General features: G+C 53.4%; 1 protein-coding gene across 11 annotated transcripts; it reads right to left on the reverse strand.

The window, feature by feature from the left end:
* Window positions 1–5723: 5723 nt before the first annotated feature.
* Window positions 5724–14943, reverse strand: Asphd2 (aspartate beta-hydroxylase domain containing 2). 11 transcript variants are annotated; one of them, XM_029533933.1, is made up of 8 exons: window positions 14868–14943; window positions 13956–14169; window positions 13612–13735; window positions 13233–13393; window positions 13064–13123; window positions 11415–12512; window positions 7019–7132; window positions 5724–6135 (listed from the first exon to the last, which is right to left on the reverse strand). In XM_029533933.1, the coding sequence occupies exons 6-8, from the start codon at window positions 12220–12222 to the stop codon at window positions 6026–6028; spliced, it is 1032 nt and encodes a 343-aa protein (XP_029389793.1). In that variant the 5' UTR covers window positions 12223–12512; window positions 13064–13123; window positions 13233–13393; window positions 13612–13735; window positions 13956–14169; window positions 14868–14943; the 3' UTR covers window positions 5724–6025. The 11 variants fall into 11 exon arrangements, with proteins under 11 accessions (XP_029389793.1, XP_029389792.1, XP_029389794.1 ...); XM_029533932.1 differs by lacking the exon at window positions 14868–14943 and adding an exon at window positions 14567–14837 and having other exon boundaries at window positions 13233–13336; XM_029533934.1 differs by lacking the exon at window positions 14868–14943 and adding an exon at window positions 14567–14837 and having other exon boundaries at window positions 13293–13393.
* Window positions 14944–22724: the final 7781 nt, after the last annotated feature.

Here is a 22724-nt window from a genome sequence, read left to right on the forward strand (position 1 = left end):
CTCAGCTACCAGTAACACACCTCCCTTGGCCTGTTATTTGGGGAGAGTGGGCCACACGTCTCGAAGACACATAGCGCGATGGGAAGGCCCCCTGAGGAACTATAGCCTCAGTCAGCAGCCTGTGAACCTTGCTCGGATCCGCCAGTCCCTGTCAGGCTCCAGACGGCTTTGCCAGAAGCTGCAGGTTGAACTGAAGGATGCACTCAAAGGTTCTTCCCAGGTCTCCACTAGAAGTCCCCTCTCCCACAGTGGCTTCTACCCACAGTGCCTCAGAGATCCAACTGCCTCCTGCCCTGCCTCAGTGCCCCCCTGCTTGTGCAGCCTCTTAAGAGGTTATCACAGAAGGTCGTGGCTCTGTTCTTTGCCTTCAATAGTGGGTCAGGATCTCAAGGAGGAGGAATTCCCTGGTCCCAGGATGCCTCTCAGGTGTGGATGGGTAATGTCGGGGAGGCTATTCATGTAAAGGCTCCTCCCTCCCCATGCCTGATCACAGCCAGATGGGCCTCCTGCTGCCTGAAGCAGGGAGCTCCAAGCCATGGACAGCGATGATGGTGGGGATGGTGATGATGATGATTTGGTGGTTTTTATATGTACGCTGTTTGCCACTTATACCAAAAAGAACCTCGGGAGTTACTCCCCTCAGGTCTGTAGAGCCCCTCGCGTCTGACCCCAGGGCTAACACAGGAATTCAGGTCCTGAACCGGGTTCGTCGTGCTCTATCATGGGGGATACCTGACACTGCTCCTGTACTCTATAAGCAGTGACTGACCTGGAGGCTCTGGGAAAGCGCATCCGCTCCCAGCTTCCTGCTCCAGCGTCCTACGCGCCTGGCCTTACGGGACAGTTTGTGCATAGCCCCAAGCCCCATGCCTTTAAAATTACCCTCTAAAAGTGGGATGTTCCCACACCCCGGTCTGTGGCAGACTCTCATTGTACTGGGTGAGCACCAGGCCCTCCGTGGCAGTCCCAGGGGCAGTGTCTGCAGGAGAGCACTATCCTCAGCTTCATAGTCCACATACCGTTCACAGCAGGAACCGCAGGAGGGTAGAGGTTACCAAGCCTTGCTGGGGCCATTCCTTGCCCGGCTCTGAACTGTGGGACCCATGTTCCCAGGAGAGATTCATGTTTGTCATTCCCACCGGGGAAACAACCTGGGCTGCCCGGGAAACAATCCAGTCACATCACTTCCAAGTGGCATGTGTGCAAACAGTCCTGGTGTGCCTGTGGTGTCCAGGCAGGCCCTGTGTAAGTGCTGTCCTTGGTGCTTCTGAGGACCAAGGGGGAAGCCGGTGGTCACTGGGTTCCAAGAAGCAGTGAATGGACCTGTTTGAATGGACTGGATGGACTCCTGCCCTCCAGAGCTGTAAAGGGGAATTATGGACGTCCAAGCCAATGTGCAGTCATGTCACAGGTGAAGCAGGATTCTGCTATACCTACGCATCTGCAGTCGAGACGCTGAGTGTGAAGAGGGGGATGCTGAATGTGAAGAGGGGCTATGTAGCTCATGGGAGAGGCAGGCCTGGTGAGGGGGACACTGAGGTGCCAGTCTATCAAAGGAGCCTCAGCATGAGAGGCTCTGCCTGTCCTTGGCTCGAAGGTCACCACTCCCGAGTGGGTGGGACGCAGGATGAGCAGTGGAGTGGGGCTTCTCGAAGGCTGTGGCTGGCCGTCGCTGGGGGAGGACCCGTGGCCCACAGCTCAGAGAGGATGCACGGTAAGTGGATGGACCTGGCAGTAGACAAAGGAGCCAGTCTACTTGATAGATGACAGCTACCCCCCACCCATCTTGAGATGCAGCTCAGGGGAGTCACGCACTGGGAAGCTCACAGTCCACATCTGCCTTCTGCCCAGGGCACGCACCTTCTCTCCCAGTCCTCCACGACTGGATCCCGAGAGGAGAGTGGCACCCCACCCCCACCCCCATCCTCTGTGAGGAGAAAACTGTCCTGTGTTCTTCCTGTGTATCTTTGAATCCTGGCAGGAGGTGGCCTGAGAATTCCCGAGTGGCCACATCCCTCTCTGTCCCACCTCCCCACAGCCAGGCCCAGCATGCCAAGGGCTCAGCGAGCCTCAGGGCTCTGGCCAGGGGCCCATGGAGACACCACATCCACCCAGCTCCCCAGCTGCCAAGCTGGTGCCAGCATCAGCCTGGGCTCCCATTACAGCACTTATCACCAGGGACAGCAGAAGCTGTTAATCCCTGTCTTGTGTCTCTCCATCCCCCCACCCCCACTCCGGCTCAGCTTGCTCAGTGTCTTTGTCCTCTTGCTAAAGCCTAGAAGATGCTGGCCCTCCCGGCACCCCAGAAAAAGGTATTCTGGGAGTGTCTAGGACATCAGCTGTTTGGGGCCTCAGTACCAAGGGTCCATGTCTACACCGTAAGAGATCAGCAGAACACAAGCTCCAGCAGGACATCCAAATCTGAACTGGAGAGTCCCTGTGGTGTAGCTCTCCTCCCACCTTAGGCTGCCTCTGGATGACTACATTGTAACACATCTCATGAAGCTATGCCAGTCTTTGCTGAGGAGAAAAACAAAGGGCAGGCACCACAGCATAGCTTCACTACCGAGCTCTCTCTCGCTAGGCTCTCGCTTGCTCTCTCTCTCTCTCTCTCTCTCTCTCTCTCTCTCTCTCTCTCTCTCTCTCTTTTCACTCTGATGGTGTGGCTCAGTGGTAGAGCCCCTTCCTAGAAGCCCCCAGCAAGGGGCTGGGGTGGGGGTAGGTTCAGTGGAAGAGCACCGGCCTAGGATGTGCTAGCAAGGAACTAGGAGGTAGCTGAATGGTGAACTGGCTGCCTAGATTCCTATCAGTGGGTGTAACTCAACAGTAATGTTTGCCCAGCATGCATGCAGCGCTGGCTTCCATCCCCAGCCTTGCAGCAAACCAAAGGAAAACCCCTAAGCAGTCACCACGAACTTGGGGGGGGGGGTCAGCTCCCACGTGGGAAGTGGGGTTAGGGAGAGAGGTAGGAGGGAGGTGACCAGAAGTCACCTGGGAACGTGGTGGGAAGTGACCAGTCCCATATGTGCACCTCCTGCCACCTAGCACCGCAGTCAGCTTGAGTGTGTCCACCGCCATCTGTCAGCAGCTCTCCGTGGCCTCCTTCTGTCCCCGTTGGCTGTGTTTACATCTGGTGAGCAGCAGTCGGCCCGAGGAGTAAATGTCCGGGGAAGCCTGGCAGCGGAGTAGGGGAGCCTTAGGAAAGCCTCGGCCCCTAGCCTACACGCATTAACGGGCTTGTGTGTGTGTGTGTGTGTGTGTGTGTGTGTGTGTGTGTGTGTGTGTGTACCCGCACAGGCCCTCTCATCCTCGGAATGCTGACATCATACCGCCTGATGGAAAAGCCAGGCTAAGCTTATGTAGCAAGCAGGAGACCTGTGCCAAGGACAATACTGAGTGGGCTGGGACTTCCTGGTGGCTCAGGACAGAAAGCACCACTCAAACTTGGCTCCGGAATCAGTGCAGTCTCCTTGCCCACGGAGCCTAACGATCAACAGGCAGGTCTGGCTTCAAGCAGGGCTGCATCAGGATGCGGACAGACTCCACAAGTGGGGCCGGCCAGTCTTCCGTGGTTCCAGCATGGGCTTCTGAGCTGTCTCTTGCTCAGTGGACCCAGCATAAGGACTTGGGTTCTGCACCCAACCCTGACTTAACAGGATGGAAATTTAGGAGACCGGTTAGTTGGACAGGGTCGGGGGTCGAGCCTTCAAGTCGAGATTTGCCAGACCTGAAACCCATGGGCTCAGAGTGGGCTGTTAGGGTTTTGTGGGGGGCTCAGTGCTAGCATATGCAAGACCCCAAGTTCCAGCCCCAGCACTGCAAACAAACACAAGCAGCCTGGGGCCCAGGAGTCTGTCCTTCCTCTGTCCCTTCTTGGTAATCTGTGGCTCTGCTATGCAGAGGGATCCCACACCTGCCCCACTACCTGTTTGTTCTGTGACAGGTCCTATCTGTGGGGAACCAACTGAGACCAGGAGAGGGGACATGGCTTTCCAGGAGTGAGTGGCAGGGCGGTGAACTCCAGGAGCTGAGCCTGTGTCCGCCTTTCCTGAAGACATTTTTTTCTTCAGGAAAATGTAGGAATTTATAATTCTTTTTGTTTTTTGAGACAGGGTTTCTCTGTGTAGCCATGGCTGTCCTGGAAATCACTCCATAGACCAGGCTGGCCTTGAACTCAGAAATCCTCCTGCCTCTGCCTCCCAAGTGCTGGGATTAAAGGACTGTGCCACCACTGTCCGGTTGTTATTCTCACAATACAAATATTGTCCATTTTAGCATTTGAGCTGACTTAACATCACAGAGACCTGCTGCCTGTTCCCACCCACGCTTCCATACTGTACCTGGTGACCATGGAACCCAGGGCCTCATGCCTGCTAGGCCAGTGCTCCACTCTGAGCTACACCCTGCTCCTCTCTGTTAGGACAGCCATTTGTCCTCACCCACTGTTGACCTCAGCCATCTCTGGGATGTCACTCAGGAACCAAAAGCCACAGTCCCCACTCCAGCTCATCAGTGCTCCCTGCCTTCTCTCACAAGCTACTTGACCACATCGCTTGTTAGCAAAGCTCTTTATTTACTCCCTGTTCCCTACCCAGGTCCTTGGTGTGTGGTGGGGACGGTCAGGATAGGTGTGGATCGTGTACTTCGGGGGGACTCTGCTGAGACCCCGAGTGCAAAAACTCTGAAGCCTGATGCTTCCATCCTCAACTCTGAGCAGAGAAATGTTCTGGGTGCTTCCCCCCACCCACTCCCATTGTGGACTGGCATCATCAAATTACCTTCTAGAGGTGGCTGCTTTTTGCATTTGGACCTAACATCAAACTTGTACCAAAAGCTGTCCACTCTGTCCTGCTCTGGACCATGTCCACGGGCCACCACTCCCAGCACATCCCTGAGAGTGCCTGGCTGACTGCGCTCTCCCATCAGCTGGACCCAGGGCCTCTGGCTGGCCTTCACTTTGGGAAAAGAACTGTGCATCTTCTCTGGTGACTGAAGAATCAGTGCCATATCTGTGGATCTGGAATCTGGAGCTGTCTCTGGTGTTACCACACCCGTGGGCTCCGGTCATCGGGTTGATAGACGTGGCGACAACCCTTGGCTGTCTCTGAGTCTAGCGTGTGAAGGTTTGCACACAGATATAATCAATGTCAACCCTTGGGTAACAGACTGCAAAGCATGATGGACAGGCACTCCGGTCACATGGTCGGTCGGTGGCAGAGGTTCAGCCCTGCATGCTTCCTGCCAATCTTGTGGACTCAAAAACCACAGCGGCGGTGTCTGACAGGCCGGGCTCGGCAGTAGGCAGTGAGCTAAGTGGATCCCTGTTCTGTGGCTGACCTAAGAGCCCTCGCTGGCCTTCGGCTCTGGAGGAAGCTGTGGTTAAAGAAAAGGCCCAGGTCGCCACCACCAGGGCTCTGATAGATTTGGGGGCCTATCAGCGATAATGACGGATTCCCTGGGCCCTGACTTACACACCACCCCGATGGTGTCCGGTAAGCCCATAATGAAACCAACTAGGTGTACAGGCAGGCTGCAAGCTGTCTCCTGCTCTGGGACAGTGAAGGGTCCTTGGAACCCCAGCATCAGAGGCCAAGCTCTCTGGCTCAATGGCTTCTGGTCTGTGGTGTTCTGTTCTGTTCTGTTCTGTTTTTTGTTTGTTTGTTTGTTTGTTTGTTTGTTTTTGCTCTCTCTTGAGATAGCTACAGAAGTTTAGGATGATTACATTTAGACAAAACAGCCATTTGGTTACTCTATTCCAGAACACGGAGAGGACACCAGGTAGTGACACGGACAGGAGAGGCACAGAGCCTCTGGTCACAGCCAAAGGGACACACTAGTAGGCCAGAAGTCCCAGCAATTAGCTGGAAGGGGAAAGAAACCTAGGAAGTTCCCAGTAACCAAAGGAAAGACGCCCCACAGTGGCAGGAAGCCATTCACGCTTCCAGCACGGATCAGGGCACGGTCAGGGTGGGCAATCCTACAGTCCACCCATCCACTCAGCCTGGCTCCAGTCCAGGCGATGTCCTCATCGTCCCGGAGCAAAGATGAAATCCAGGGCCTGACGTTCGGCAGCTGCCACGTTGGGGTGCCAGAGGTCCACCATGAAGACCACCCGTGGGCCATCCTCAGCGGAACCTGGGGAGGAGGAGCATAAGAGGTTCAGGTTAGCCCTGGCACGACTCAATGTGGCCTGAGCTGTAGGGGCAGCGGGCATGGGAAGACCACCCCTTCCCATAGGGTGAATGCTCATGAGGCCTCCCATGCCTTGGAGCAAGGTGGGTGAAGGAAACCCTGGTGGTTTGAAAATGCTTGGCCCAGGGAGTGGCACTATTTGGAGGTGTGGCCCTGCTGGAGGAGGCATGGCTCTGTTGGAGGTGTGGCCTTGTTGGAGTGGGCGTGGGACTGTTGGAGTAGGTGTGGCCTTGTTGAAGTAGGTGTGGCCTTATTAGAGTAGGTTGTGGTCCTGTTGGAGTAGGTATGGATGGCCCTGTTGGAGATGTGGCCCTGTTGGAGTAGGTGTGGCTTTGTTGGAGTAGGTGTGGCCCTGTTGGAGGAAGTGTGGCCTTGTTGGAGGAGGGGCCTAGTTGGAGTAGGTGTGGCCCTGTTGGAGGAGGTGTGGCCTGTTGGAGGAGGTGTGGCCTTGTTGGAGGAGGTGTGGCCCTGTTGGAGGAGGTGTGGCCCTGTTGGAGTAAGTGTGGCCTTGTTGGAGTGGGTGTGACTTTGTTGGAGTGGGTGTGGCCTTTTTGGAGTAGGGGTGTCACTGTGGGTGCAGTCTCTAAGACCCTACTCCTATCTGCCTGGAAGCCAGCCTTCTCCTAGTGTCCTTCAGGTGAAGATGTACAACTCTCAGCTCCTCCTGCACCATGTCTGCCTGGCCGCAGGGTAGTGAGACTGTCAGAGTAGACACAGTCTGGATGCTGTTCTCCCGACCCACAGAACATCTGACACTGAGAGTGAGCCTGATTGTGAGGATGGCCCTTAGGTCATGATGGCAAACTCTGGGGGAGGCCACGCCTACCTTCATGGAACGCAGTGTGCAGGAACGAGTCATCAAAGAGTAAGCATCGGCCTTCCGCCCAGCACTGGGGCTCGCCCCCCACCACCAGCTCGCAGCCATTGGGAGTCTTCAGGCCTTGGGGGAAAAAACCACAAGATTGAGGGTGAAGATGGCCAGGTTTCAAGGTTGCTAGAAGATGGAGCTAAGCTGCTCTGGGGAGCACACACAAGCTTCAGTCTTCCACACACTCCCGTGGAAGTCCACACTGCGCGTCGTCTGGGACCACCCTGAGACTAGGATTAGCCTGAGGTGATGGTGCTAGGGATCCTTGGGGAGTAGAGGGTGCCACACCCACTATGCCGGGTAGTCCTCTGTCAACCTGACACACCAGCTACAGTCATCTGAAGGGAGGGAGCCTCATTTGAGAAAATGCCTCCATAAGATTCATGCATAGAACATTCCCTTAATTAGGGATTGACGTGGTGGCCCCATTGTGGGTAAGGCCAGCCCACTGAGAGTGGGGCCAGCCCATTGTGGGTGGGGCCATCCAACTGTGGGCGGGGCCAGCCCATTGTGAGTGGGGCCAGCCTATTGTGGGTGGGGGCATTCAATTGTGAGTGGGGCCACCCCATTATGGGTGGGGCCATCCCTGAGCTGGTGGTCCTGGGTTCTATAAGAAAGCAGGCTGAGCAAGCCATGAGGAGTTAGCCTGTAAGCAGCATCCCTCCGTGGCCTCTGCATCAGCTCCTGCCTTCAGGTTCCTGCCTTGCTTGAGTTCCTGTCCTGACTTCCTTCAGTGATGGACTGTGATGTGGAAGTGTAAGCCGAATAAACCCTTTCCTCCCAGAGTTGCTTTTTTGCTCATCACAGGAATAGTAACCCTTACTAAGACACCCACCTAGCAACCGGCACAGCCTCAGCCTCACAGGGCTCTCTACCTTGAACCTCCAGCCTCAGAGCCATGAGAAGTACATCTCTGGGCGTTATTTTGTGCAGTGGTGTGTGTGTGTGTGTGTGTGTGTGTGTGTGTGTGTCTCACTGTGTTGGCTAGGCTAGCCTTGAACTCTCAGATTCTCCTACCTGGACGTCCTGAGTACAGGCACCACCACTCAGCTGTCTCCGGTCTTTCTGAACTTAAAACTCGGTGTCAGTGCTGTGTGGGGTGCACAGATGCCACATGTGAGCGAGCGCTCAAGGACCGCTTACACGAGGTGGATCTGTCCTTCCTCTGTAGGCTCCAGGGCTTGTAGGGCAAGTACCTCACCCACTGAGCCATCTCCCCAGCCCCTTTCTGTTCGACGGGAGCCACCAGCACGTGGGACTGTCCTCACAGCCCAACAGACAGGTCAGTCTTTCTAGGGACAGGGGACTGGGAAGGACGGGCTGGCTGCCACCGAGATCCTCAGCAAAATTCCTGGTTTCATCTGGTCTGGGTCCTAGACCCTTTTGCTTATGTTAATAGCTTGAGGTTCTCATGATGCCAGGAACTCTTCATACCTGGGACCCATGGGAATCCAGGGGTGCTGAGTTCAAACCGGCCTCATCCATGCAAAGGTCCCTACAGCAGGGGTTTTGTTGTTGTTGTTGTTGTTTGTTTGTTCGTTTTGTTTTTTTGTAAGGAGAATTTTCTGCTGAATCCAAGGGGTATCAGAGACCCACTGAGGGGCTCTGCTGAGACCCCGAGTGCAAAAGCTCCGAAGCCCGATGCTTCCCTCCCCAACTCTGAGCCGAGAAATGTTCTGGGTGCTTTCCTTCCCCTCCATTGTGGAATGGCATCATCACATTCCTTCCTAGCCGGCCTGAGGGAGTGATCAAGACTACAGGGTGTGTACAGGGTATGTACAAGCATGCACAGGCGTCACATATGGCATGTGCACATCCGATATTGACACCGTCGTCCAAGCCCAGATGTCCTGCTCCCAGCCTGCCTACTCATCAACCTGGATCAGTACCACATCAACTCCAAGGCCTTCCCCTCCTCCGCACCCCAAAGCCTTTGAACAGCGCGGTCGCTGAGGCTGCAGTTCAGTGCTTAGGCGCTCGCCCAGCATGCGGGAGACTCGGGTTCATCCCGGTGCGGTGTAAATCAAAAGCTCCCACAAAGCAACACCTTTCAAAAGAACATCTTTACTCCCATTGCCAACAGCCCTGGAGCTGCAGCCTGGCCTGAGTCTGCCGTTGGCTCCCGCCTGGTCTGTCCTACCTGATCCCTCCAGTTCTGTTTACAACCGGAGTTTTATTAACCAAAGCCATCATGTGGATCAGAGTCAACCTGGTAGTAGGGATGGCCTCCGTCTGCCAAGAACTCCGCATGCATACTTACATGGGCTCCAAAGCCTGACCCTGGGGGATGATGGGTGAGGGACTGATTCCAGACCTGCTGGCCTAAAGATCCTCTGTTCCACTGTTTCCTGGGGCAGAGCTTGTGCTTTACACAGCACCGTGTAGTTGTGAGAGTCACTGCCACACTCAGGGCGAGACCGTCAGGCACTATGCCTGATGTCCACTTAGTGAGTCGCGTCCCCAAACTTCTCCACAGCACCGGTTCTGGGAGTCCATTTTGCAGAGAGGCAATAGAGACGCAGACCCTGCCCAGCTCCCCCAACTGCCCATGGATCTAGACTCGAGCTTCCACCCTGTCCTGCCTGCCTGTTAAATCCCCTCTGCAGCAGCCACCCTCTGACACGGTTGCTTCTCGGCACCCACGTCTCCTCACCCAGAGAGCAGAGGGAGCAGAGCTGCTGGGCAGAGAGGGGGGTGGGGGACTTAGCAACTGGCACAGGCTCCCTGCAAAGCGCGCTAGGGAACCCCACTACAGCCTGCGCAGGACACTCATCCTCCGCTTCCCCCACCTTCTGAAGCCAGCCAGCGCTGCCTCTTACAGCTGCCACCTAGCTCAGCAATGCTGTGCTCCGGCATGTTCTCCAGTGAGGCCGTGCGCGTGGTCCCTGTTGCTTTCTTCACCAGGAAGAAGGTGCCATGCACTTGTGAAAGTCTGCTTCCAGGCTCATAGCCCTGGTGACCACTCTGAGACACACCTCATCTCATCAGGTCCCCAAGGGAGAGCTTCTGCCACTGGGTCTCTGGCCTCCCTTTCTATTCAGAGAGGGGCTGGGCAGAGAGAGCTATGGGGGGGCAGTCTGCTCAATGTAGCACAGCTGGCTCACAGCTAGGCTAGGTACTGAGGCAGCTCCACTTGAGACTCAATCTCCATACCACGCACACAGTGTGCAAGACTCCTGAGATTTGAATAGAGGAACCAGAATCCTAGGCACCATTTATCCATGGGACTCAGAAAGTTTAAACATCTCTCAGCCTCCTGGGTACCATCAGGGACCTCTGTCATTACCAGAAGCCCCGTGGGCTCTGTGTCAGCCACCACAGAGCATGGCAGCTACCAGACATACCTGGATACACAAACTTAAGTGTGAACTTTAGGTCAGCTGTTGTACTGACCACAGCCCAAGCCCTCGGCAGCCACACGAGGCCAGCAGCAGCTCATGTTAATGGACAGGAAAGACTAAGAACACTGTTACCACCACCCCCCCCCAAAGTTCTTTCAGACAGAGCTTTTCCTGCCAGATGCTAGGGTTAGGTTGGTGTGAGGCCCGGTGGCAGAGAGAATGCTTGATGTCCAGGATCCACCTCCAAAACCACAGGAGAATGAACCAAAGTTTGAGAGGATACAAAGAAACAAGTTTCTCATTGTGCTCTAACACTTATTTACAGACCACCCCACAGAAAAAGGTTTTGTTTTGTTTTGTTTTGTTTTGTTTTGTTTTGTTTTGTTTTCTGAGACAGGGCTTGTCTCTGTAGCCCTGACTGTCCTGGAACTCACTCTGTAGACCAGGCTGTCCTCAAACTCAGAAATCCACCTGCCTCTGCCTCCCAAGTGCTGGGATTAATGGCATGTGCCACCCTTGCCTGGCCAAAAGAAAATATATGGCTCAGTTTTGTAAAGTGCTTTTCGAACAACCACGAGGACCTGAGTTGAAGCTTTGGCATGTGAACCAGCTAGCCACTGCAGCACACACTGTGGTCACAGGGCTAGGGAGTCAGCAACAGAGAGATGGAGCCCCCTGGGGCTGGAGACCAGCTAGTTTAACCTAACCAGTGAGCGCCAGGTCCCACAGAGATCTTGTCAAAACACAGTAGCCGGCTCCTGAGGAACGGTACTCAAGGCTGACCTCCGGTCTCAGCACATGCATGCATACAAGTACACACAAATAGTGCAGGCTAGCCCTTCAAGCCTTGACCCTTCTGCCTCAGCCTCTTGAGTGTTTGGACTGCAGGCATGAGCCGCCGCCGCATTCAGCTGAATGCCTTCGGAATTTGATCAAAGCACCCAAGAGGCAAAGGCACCTTTTAACTCAGGCTTCTGTGACCGCGCATGCTGGGACTCCGCCCCTCCACATACCTAGGTGGCACCGGATGCGGATGTTTGTGGGTCCATAATGCTCCGCGATCACAGTCCCAGGACTCAGCACTGAGATGCAGGCGTTCCCGAAAACATTGTTCCCAATACAGGTCCGGAGGCTGCCGAGCAAGCGGTAAGTCCGTGGGCACTTCCTGCAGTTCCTGGGGACACAAACGCCCTGGCTGACAAAGTCAAAGGTGAACCACTCCCCGCTGGGGGTGCTGTTCACTTTCCACCCCTGAGGGAGGCTGCAGTTAGAGAAGGCTTTGTAGAGAGTCTCGAACTCGCAGAGGATGGCCTGGAAGTTCCGCTCCAACAGCTCCACGTCGTGCTTCTGGGCGTCCCGGGAGAAGTAGGGCGTAGTGGGGAGGTCAGGCAGGAAGAAGACCTCGGGCTTCTGGATGGAGGGCTGGCTGCTGAGGTAGCGGCCCTGCTCCCGGATGCCCTTGTGGATGCGGCCCATGCCGGACCACGAGTACCGCTTGGCGTATTCCTGCAGGTTGTGGTAGAGCTTCTGGTTGAGGCCTTCGTGGTGCGTGCAGCGCGCACACTCCGGTGACTGGCAGTACATGGATCCATTCTGCAGCCCGTTGGCATCCACGCCCTGCAGGAGGGAGTTGACCGACACGTGGGGGCGGGGCTGCTCGCGGCCCACATGGTAGCAGTACCACACAAACAGGACGAGCAGGCAGGCCACGGTGACGACGGCTGTGCCGTCGCAGTCCCGCACAGACTGGATACCAGTAGCAATGCAGTCCCTCAGGCCGTCCAGAGACCAGCTCCAGGCCACCAGCCACTCCAGCCACATCTTGAGGGACTCAGTGCTCGAGGCAAGTTGGCTCAGATGGTCAGTCCTCTGGGCGTCTCCAGGGCGTCCACGGCATGCAGGTTAGCAGTAGGCAGAAGGAGTGGCGGCGGCAAGGGGAGGCACGACTGCCACTGTCCCTCGGCTCCTGCCAAGGGCTCCATTGACGAACAGTGAGGCCTGCCAACTGGGCCCACTAGGAAAAGTCACATCAGTGGGGTGGAGGGCATTGCCTTATGTCCCATTAGCAAATGCAGTCGGTCACCGTGAAAGGGTTTTCATGACGTCCAAACCTGGGATGGAGACCAGAGAGCAGCAGCTAATATCACTGTCAGAAAAGCAAGCGGGTGCCCTGGAGTGACCTCTGTGGCAGGGGCAGGGCTCTTTCTGCCACTTGGCTGGGAGGTGACCTAGTGGCCTCTGCCCACAGGGTTACGGAAGGGAAAGCCTTCTGAGCCCCTGATTCAGTTTCCTACCTCTGAGAGCAGCTGGCATTGCTTTGCCAGCCTTATGGGACATGGATCCCAAATCACTGTAAACACGACGCCAGCCCGATTGTGCCCCAACCCCCCAAGAGTGTCCCCCAGTTTCTCTGCAATGCTCCATTCTCCAAGGTGGTACAACCAGTCAGGTCTATGTTCTCCTGAAAGTGCTCCATCACCTAGGGGAGCACCACTGGGAGCACTTAAGTGCTTCTCCCTCCTCTCCTTGGGGAGAAAGGAGACAATAACATGACGTGTTCCCCCCCCCCCCACCGCCTGGACCAGCCAGGTCTTGGGAGTCTGCAGCATAGCAGAGAAGTTACACATCCTAACTAGACACAAGCTAGACCAGGTGTGCATACCTGCCTCTGCAGGGCACTTCCACTCTCTAAGGTCTAGTGTTCTCATCATCCATCAGCTGGCTGGGGAATAATGTCGAGATAAATCCACACTGTGTGATCAACAGGCAAACCAAAGGTGGAGGGTGTCCCAAGGCTCCCACCCCAAGCAGAAGGCAAAGGCGGAAGTGACCTGACTCAGAGTGATGTCCACTCCCCGAGTGAAGGGAAACTGCTGGTGCTCGCACCTCACCTACAGGCACCATCCCGGTGTCGGCTGAATAAAGCATCACTTGACTATAATGTTTAGGAAGTCAAAAACACACACACTGAATATTCATGGGACTCAGGCTTCTAGGAAAAGTACAGGAACAGGGAGAGAAGTCAGCTTCTTCTCGAGATGCTGAGCCAGTGTTAAGCTTAACACCCACCCTCCTCCATGGGTGATACCATGGGGCCCCCGGCAGTTTCCTCTTTAGGAAAAAAGGGGAAAAGCCCCAGAAAGGTGCCTTTTTTGACACTTGCTCTTTGAGACAGTCCAGGGTTCCCAAGATTCTGTGTGAGACTCTCACCTGGTGTTCATAGACTCTGAGGAAACTGTAACTCCAAAACTGCTTTCATCAGTCAGGTTTCCTCGGATGCCCTGAGCCCGAGTCGGTGGTAATACCTGACTCGAGAAACCGAGTTCCCACCAACCTGCTCAAGTCAAAAGCAGATACAAAAACACCGGGTGGGTGGGTAGGAGAGCTCTCCACCGCCAGCCCTTCCCCTCCTCAGAACAGCCTATCTTGCTTAGGACAAAGCAAACAAGAGCCTTCCCTTAGATAGGGCAGTAAACATTCAGCAAGGAGAGACCCTAACCTCTCCACATGACCAAATCCAGCACTAAGAGAAGGAGCTGGGACCTGCCACTCACTTGAGTTCCAAGAGGCTGACCGCCTCTACGCCCAGGGAGGGACACACAAGTCCAGAGCTGATTTGTGACAAGAGGACAAACTCTGGTTTTGGTGGAGTGTGTGGCATCAGGACAATAGACAGACACACACACTTCTGGCTCTCTTCACAGATCGGTTCCCATCAGGGACGGCATCATGCAGCCCCGCACCTCAGATCTCAAAGATCAGCCGGCTCTGGGGAATAAAGGACAAATTCAAGTCCGATCAAAGATAACTTCTGACGTGAGGAATGCCTGGGGAGACAGTCTCCACTTGACCCAGTTAACCCGGATCAGATGACCAGCTCAGGAGTCTTTCTGATGACAAAGAGACCGGGTCACCCTGAGGTGATGCCAGGCGACCCGAACCCCCCCCCCCAAGGTACAGCACACCACAGGAGATGATAGGGGGTGGCTGTGATGCTTGCTATCCTCTCTACCAGGGGGCGCAGAGAACTGTCCGGAGACAAGCCCTCCCCTCTAGGGACCTTCCCTCCTCACGGTCTCCCGCCAGTGTCACAGGCCCCGGAGAGAGGTCAGAAAGATGCCTTAACGCAGGTAGTCAGGGGAAGCGATGTTGAGGTGAGGGTTACCTGGAAAAGTGGGAAGGAGGTTTAGGGCGCGTGACAATTCTCGGGACAGGGAGGTGGGTCAAAGTGGTGATGCTGAGGAGGATGGGGGACCAGGGAAAAAGGCGAAGGAGGAAGCTGGAAAGAGAGGAAGAGGGGGAGGAGAAAAGGTGGGGGTGATGTTGCGCTGCGCGGTCCAGCCCGAGAGGCATTCAGCACGCAGCCGGTGCTAGGAGACCGCGGGCCCTGGGCCGGCCCGGGATGCAGGCGCGGGTGCCCCTAGGATCGTCCTCCTCTGCCCCGTAGCTCCGGAGACGCCGCTTACCTGCGCGGGCGGCTGCGGGGACCCGGGCAACGCCACTGCCCCAGGGACGCGGCTGCCCCCTGCCGCGCCCGCAGCCGCCGCCCGGCCGGAGCCGCGAGCCCCGCCGAGCCGGTGCCGCCCGCGCTGCGCTCCGCCACCCCGAGGACCACAACTCCCACAATGCCGCGCGCGCCTGGCGGCGGGGAGGGGGCGGCGGGGCGGGGCGGGNCCCCCGGCGCGTGCATCTGCCGCGCGTACCCGCGGGGGGCTCCGCGCGTCCCGCCCCACCGCGCGTCGGGTGCGCGCATCAGGTCAGGGGGCTTCGAGTTTCAGTCGCCCTGGTTCCTCCCTCCCTCCTGCATCCCCTCCGCTTGGTCCTCCATCCCGCATCTCCTCCCCTTGGTGTCCTTCCCCTCGCCCCTCTTGCCTGTGATGAATCCCACACACACTTCTGAGGCCCCGCGGACACGTGGGATGAAATTGCAAATGGAACAGCCTGGAAGATCTGCGGCTCCGGGCCCCGCCTGGGCGCTGCCAACTGGAGCTGTTGCAGACCTGGCGCCTGCCCACAGGGAGGCCCAGTCTAGCTAGCCATGGCCAGTTCTGCCCAGTTCACTGGAGGGAAAGGGGCTGCTCAGCCTGGCCTGGGGACACCGCGCTGTGAGCGCCCAGGGAAGCGTGGGCTCCTTGGAACAGTGCATGGGCGTTCTGGGAGCGTGGGGTGGGATGCCAGCCCACAGCCCATCTGTGTCTGTCCTCGAACCTACTGCTTCCAATCCCAGCATGCATCTCTGTCCTGGCCTAGAATCCTCATGTTTGTCCAAGACTCACCTCGGGTCTGTCCCAGAAGCCCCCTCCCTTCACCCAAGCTCGCACTTCTACAGTTGGTGATGGAGAACCCACCTGCCTCACTCAGGACCCACTCCATGCCCTGGAGTCCCCACCTCAGTCCCATAAGCCCTTGTAACAATTCCAGGAGTAGAATAGCATTCCCACCACCACCACCACCACCACCACCACTTTTTATTTTAATACAGTGACTCAAAATGCATTCATTAGTTCAGCAGGTTCTTTTGCGGGGATGCCACCAAGACACCTAACAGAAACCAATGGAGGTGGAAAAGCTCATCTGGGCTCACAGGTCAAAAGTTTTCAGTCCATTATGGCAGAAAACGCATGGGGGGGGGGGTGCTACACATGTAAATGTGTGATCTAGGCTCAGGAAATTGGGGCAAAAACAGGGTCAGTCTGTCCTTCAAAACCCACCTCTCCTGCCTACTTCCTGCAACAAGACCCACCCCCCCGTCTCGTAAACTCCAGGGCCTCCGAAAAAACAAATGGTCAGACCATGAGTATGACTTACGTAGGTGCTTTCACGATTGAGACCCTGTAAAATGGTCAGACCATGAGTATGACTTACGTAGGTGCTTTCACGATTGAGANCCTGTAAAATGGTCAGACCATGAGTATGACTTACGTAGGTGCTTTCACGATCGAGATCCTGTAAAATGGTCAGACCATGAGTATGACTTACATAGGTGCTTTCACGATTGAGATCCTGTAAAATGCACCAAGGGCAGGCGCTGGTAAGGGTGGGTGCTGATCCCGGGCTGACTACGGAGGGCTGCACGCTGAAGGCACCCCCTGCTCCTTCTGAGTAACTGCTCTGAGTGGCTAGAGAAAACACGGGGCTCGTGTCCTGCTTCACATTTAGCAAGTTGCCCAAATTTAGCCTCGTCCAAGGGCCTTATGCATAAAGAACACCGTCTTTCACACGGTCTTCCGTATGTGTTCCATTCCCGGCCTACACCATCTGCAGTGCATTACGAATTAATCCTGTCGACGAACCTTGTAATTATCTGTGACCATTGTGATTACAGGGTTCCGTGTTTGTTAAGCGTGTTTATTTGTTCAGTGGCCAGATAACAGACACGGCTCTGCTAACCTCTCTGGCCATTTCAGTTTTCTTAAATTGCTGAGAGTCTCAGAAGACGATAATCACTCCAATCTCTGCCGAGCTCCAACGGCCTTGATAGGTGAGTTCTGCCAGAAAAGAGTGTCCAGGACTTGCAGAGGGGACCCTGGGGTGGGAGCCGAGGACACACTGCCACTGTGCCACTGGAAGGGCAGAGACTAGGACTCAGTGTGTCTAAATTGCCTGCCTTTAGCCCAGCTGCCATGGTACTCTCCTCCCTCTTGTCTTGTTGAGGGTGGCCATTGCAGCCCACTGCAGGCTGCACACCCTATCATTACACCACCGTATGAGCTTTAGGGCCACACAACTCCTTCCTTCTGCAGATGCTGTGTGGGTGTTGTGTATGTGTATGTGGTGACCATTTGTGTATTGTGTATATGTGCATGTATGTGTATATGTATGTATGTGTATATGTGTGCATGTATGTGTGTGGTACACATTTGTGTATTGTGCATGTGTGCATATATGTATGTGTATGTGTGTGTACATGTATGTGTGTATGTGTGTGGTGTGTGTATGTGTGATGTGTATATGAATATGTGTGAATGTATATGTGTGTATGTGTAACATGTATGTATGTGTGGTGTATATATATGTGTGATGTGTTTATATGTTTGTGTAGTATGTATGTATGTGTGGTGTGTATGTGTATGAAGGACTTGGAATGAAGAGAAGAGGGAGCACCTGCATTTTCCACAGTGTCTAAGTAAACTTGCTTTTAGATAGAGCTTTGCTCTGTAGCCTGGGCTACAGCTCAGGCTGTCAGACATGGATGGTAGCACAAGCTCATATGCACTGAGCCATCTCACCTGTCCTACTGATGGTTTAAAATCTACCCTGTGATCATAAATAGACAGAAAATAATTTTGACAAAATTCAACACCTAAAAACTCAGAGCAAAGTAGGAGTAAAAGAAAATGACTATGAGCATGTGTGTGTGCATACATGTGTGTGCATACATGTGTGTGTGCACAAGTGTGTGTGTGCATGCCTGAGTGTGCATGTGAGTGTGAGTGCATGCCTGAGAGTGCATGTATGTGTGCATGTGTGTGTGCATGCCTGAGCATGCATGTGTATATGTACATGCATGTGAGCATGTGTGTGTTCATGTGTGCACATGTGTGTGAATAAGTACATGCCTGAGTATGCATGTGTGTATGTGTGCGTGTGTGCATGCATGTGTGTGTGCCTGCATGCCTGAAGAGAGAGACCCGGGTCCCAGCATAATGTACTTTTCTGATAGTGACTGGAAGTTAGGAAAGTTTAACATCCCTTGCTCTGGATGCATTTTCAGAGTAGGGTATATGTTCATGAACTTTCCTTGCATTTTTTTACATGAAAAAAAATCAAGGCAGTGAGCTTTCAAGGAGAGAAAAACAAAATTCACCAAGAGGAAAAATGGCGGCACAAGCCAGAGACAAAATGCATCAGCCTAGAAAGATCTTCAAAGTGTCATGTCTGTAATTACATGAGTCTGAGGCAGGAGAATTGCCACAGGTTTAAGGTTAGCCTATAATACATAGCTGAGTTAGAACAAATTTTGTATTGGTGTGTTCTGCAGTGTGAGACTGATCAATACAAATTCAGATTGGTGGTTATTGCTAAGCAATAAGAGAGGCAGAGGTAGCATATTTGGGGTACAAGGGCTGAGGAGGCAGCTCACCAAATAAGTGTGCCTGCTATACAAGCATGATCAGAGTTCAGATCCCCAGAAGTCACATGGGAGCCTAGGCATGACTGTGTGTGAGCCTGTGAACTCAGTGCTGCAGGGACAGAGACAAGAGTATCACTGGGGCTCTCTGGTCATCAGCCTAACTGCAGCTTCAGAGGGAGACCCTGTCTCAAGGGAATAGGGCAGAAAGTGACACAGCAGGGCACTCCTCTGGCCTTCATGATTGTGCACACACATGTAATCACATACACACCCGCACACACACACATACACATACCCACATGTATACACACATGCACACATGCATGCATGTACACATGTACATACAGGCACACATACATGTACATATACATATGCACACATGTACACACACATATACGCATACACACATACACATACTCATGCACATTCACACATGCACTCTTAAAAAATATATCAAAGTCAAGGCACGAGAAATGGCTCAATGGTTAAAAGTACTGGCTGTACCAGCAGAGGACCTGGGTCCAATTCCCAGCACCTACATGGCAGCTCATTTGTAACTTCAGTTCCAGGGGATCTGACACCCTCTTTTGGCCTCCATGGGTACCAAGCACACATGTGGTGCACATACATACATGTGGGTAAACATTCATAAACATAAATAGCTACAACTTTAAAAAGCTTTTAAAAATACCAAATCTGTGAAGCAAAATGTTAAGATTTGATAAAGTTGATCTGTGATGTGATTTCTTCCATTTTTTTTTCTCTGAATGGTTGAAATGTCACAGATGAAGAAAGGATAAATCTGACTAGGGAGAATGAGTGTCTGAATGTTTGCGTTTTCTAATGTGATGTGAGTGATCGGAAGCACAGGAGTAGCCATTTTAGTATAGTTCAACTTGGGGTCACGGGTACTACCTTTGGGGGGCGGGTTCTATGGATTTCCTCTGAGGAGCTGCTTTCTGCCAGTTTTATTTACCATTGTGGGTTTGTGTGCACATTTTTGTGTGTCTCTCTGTGTGTTTGTGTGTGTCTGTGTGTGTCTATGTGTGATGGTTAGTGTTACCATCCACTTGACAGATGTGGAGTCGTCTGGGAGACATACTCAGGCAAATCTGAGAGGGCTTTCAGATATATTTAACCGAGGAAGGAAGAGTTCTGGGCACCGTGGCAGATTGCAGTCCCTGAGCTAGATATCTGGTCACAAGAACGAGGGCTGTAAGTAACACAGGAGTGAAGAGACTGCCCCCAGACGAATGGGAACCTCCAGGCTGGGGACCACAGAGAGAAGTCAGAGCCCAGCATTCTAGGAGATGAGTTTGCAACTCTCCAAATAGGTCTTGCACTGGATGGTGGCGTTCATCTGCTTGGCATGGATACCCAGGGCATTCCATCCAGAAAACAGAGCCGCAAGCAGGCGTTCCAAAATGAACACGTTCCAAGAACAGTCAAAATCACCCCACACTAATCCAACAATGCGCCGCTGACATCCATTTAGCATCTGAACTTCCTGCTTATGGCATAAATGGTGGGGCCAGACACGCGGCAGCCAGGACCTGCTTCCAGATGCTGGAATAACTGGATTACCCAGAACCTCTCTGCAAAGCCTGTTTGTTTTGGCCACTGCCTGTCACTGGGCCAGCTCACCTCGCTTCCTCACGTTACTCTTACTGGGTCACTGTGTTACCATCTGAATGTGGAGAGCCCAGACTTGGTTCCAAGCTGATGGAGCTGCTTAGAAGATTGTGAAATCTTGAGGAGGATGTCCTCGCTTGAGTCAGCCTTGAGGTTTGCAGTGCAGACCCTCCCCTGTCTGCTGTCTTCTACTTCCCTGAGCTATAAGGAGGTGAGGAGCCACAGTCACATACCCTTGGCGCCTGAGCTGTTTGCCACCACACCTTCCAGATGAGCCATGTCTGCATTCTGCCACACTGATAACAAAATTAACCAGTGTGATCTGGTCCCTCTGTGTCCCTAAGGTGCCTTGGACCAGCTTTGGGCAAGTGGCATGTGGTGATGTATGGGTTCTTGAGGTGGTGGTGTTAAAAGGGGGATGGGGGTTTTGCTGGGAGAAACAGAAGGTGACCAGGTCCCTGTGGTTGGTTGATGGCCTCAAAAGGGATTAATGTAGGTCTCTGGGTAAATCATGTTAGTTTCCATGAGAGCAGAGTGTTATAAAAAAGAACAAGCCTGGCCCCTAAATCTTTCTGGCTTTCTACATTGCCCTGTAATGTAGTACCTCCTTCTTGTTCACATTCCTACAACCACACATGCTTTGATGAAAGTCCAGGATCTGTCAGAAGTCAGACACAAAGGGGGCTGCTCAATCAGGCACTCTCAGCTTCCAAAACAGAGACCTACATCCTTTCTTCTTTATACAGTATTAAACTTCAGGCATTTGTAATAACAACGTCAAACTGACTGGCAGGTTAGACACGAGGGATACAGGTGCATGCTCCTAACATCTCCTACGTGGGGGAAACAAAGATGGGTTCGAGTCTGAAACAATGAGAATCAGCCTGGAGCCGAACCTGATGTAGGATTCACTCTTGCCTTGACGCCACACTTTGTCCCCAGGAGAACGTCTTATGGGAGTAGACTGGGACCGGATGCAGGCTTCTGTTTGTACATCCAGCTGGGGTGATATTGATGTCATTGGAGTTGGAGTGGGGAATTTCCCTCAGTTGTTGAAGTGATAGTGTGAAGACCCGAGTTTGACCCCAGAACCCACCTTAAAAAAGAAACAAGTAGATCCAATGGTAGAGGCATGTGACTAAGATCCCGTGGGGGAAACGAAGACAGACACACTGGACAGCCAGTCTAACCTAACCAGCAAGCTCCAGGCCAATGAGAGACACTGTCTCAAAAACAAGACAGACAGCTCCTGAAGAAAGACAGCCAAGGTTGTTCATGGCTTCCATACACACGCGCACCCCCCCCCAACACATATATAAACATAGGTAAATTATTGGTAGCCAGCGACTGGATGTACCAGGCATCAAACTGGATGCTGGTTGTACAAATGAGGAACAGCTGTGTCTACAGACTGATCAGTATTTGGCCCCAGTCAGAGTAGCAAGAAGTAATAGAGGTACCTGGTCTTTTTATTTATCCATTGTTTTGAGACAGGGTCTCTCTATGTAACCGCAACTGGCTTGGAGCTCACTGTATAGATCAGGATGGCTTTGGACTTACAGAATTCCACCTGGCAGCCTCCAGGGTTAGATTGAAGGTGTGCTCCATCCCAGGCACACTCACAGGCTTTCCGAAGGAGACAGGCTCGCTCTGGTCCTCAGCCCACCTTTCCATACCCCAGCAGTAGAGGACTCTACTTCTAAACTCTGGAAAGCTCCCTGGGGTAGCCTCTGGGGCTCCACTACTCGCTAAGCACACCAGACACACAGCATCAATGAAATGTAGGACAGCTCTGTGGAACCCAGCACCAGGGGGCCTGTAATGTAGCCTTCAGAGAGATTTTCAAAGAAATCGGCGTTTAGAAAAACACCTCTTGTCTTAGCTCCATGTCTATTGCTGGGATCAAACAGCTAACAGAAAGCAATTCCTGGAGAAATGATTTATTTTGGCTCACGGGTCCGGGGTACAGTCCATCATGGGAGGGGCAGAGACGACAGGATTGTGAAGCAGACACTCAGATCACATCTACAAGGAAGAGCAAGGAACAAGAGCGTGGCACACACACCTTTAATTCCCACACTTGGGAGGCAGAGGCAGGCAGATCTCTAAGTTCAAGGCTAGCCTAGTCTACAAAGCAGGTTCCAGGATAGCCAGGGCTATATGGAGAAACCCTGTCTACAAAACCAAACCAAACCAAACCAAACCAAAACAACAACAACAACAACAACAACAAAAGCAATTCACCTTCCCCCCCCCCAAAAAAAAAGGAGCAAGGAAGACTGTGCTCAGCGCATTTTCTCCTTTATATTCTGTCCAGTGTCCCATACAGGGGAATGGTGGTTCCCACAGTGGGTAGGTCTTCCCATCTGAGTCTAATAAAGGTAATTCTCCATAGACTTTCCCAGAGGTCCATAGACCTATGGAGTTGACAATTGAGCTTAACAATCATATCAATTAAAAAAAAAACCCTCGGGCTGGTGAGATGGCTCAGTGGGTAAGAGCCCCCGACTGCTCTTCCGGAGGTCCTGAGTTCAAATCCCAGCAACCACATGGTGGCTCATAACCATCTGTAACAAGATCTGATGCCCTCTTCTGGAGTGTCTGAAGACAGCTACAG

Source organism: Mus pahari, chromosome 23 (assembly GCF_900095145.1).
Source record: "Mus pahari chromosome 23, PAHARI_EIJ_v1.1, whole genome shotgun sequence".
Lineage (NCBI taxonomy): Eukaryota > Metazoa > Chordata > Mammalia > Rodentia > Muridae > Mus > Mus pahari.

What these genes read in the sequence shown, in the direction of transcription:
- Asphd2 (XM_029533933.1), bottom strand. Translation starts at nt 12,222, where the DNA reads ATGTGGCTGGAGTGGCTGGTGGCCTGGAGCTGGTCTCTGGACGGCCTG. An exon ending in CCGCATCCGGTGCCACCTAG is followed by an intron (nt 7,133 to 11,414) that starts GTATGTGGAGGG and finishes TTTTCCCCCAAG; the next exon opens with GCCTGAAGACTCCCAATGGC. An exon ending in GCACACTGCGTTCCATGAAG is followed by an intron (nt 6,136 to 7,018) that starts GTAGGCGTGGCC and finishes CCTCCTCCCCAG; the next exon opens with GTTCCGCTGAGGATGGCCCA.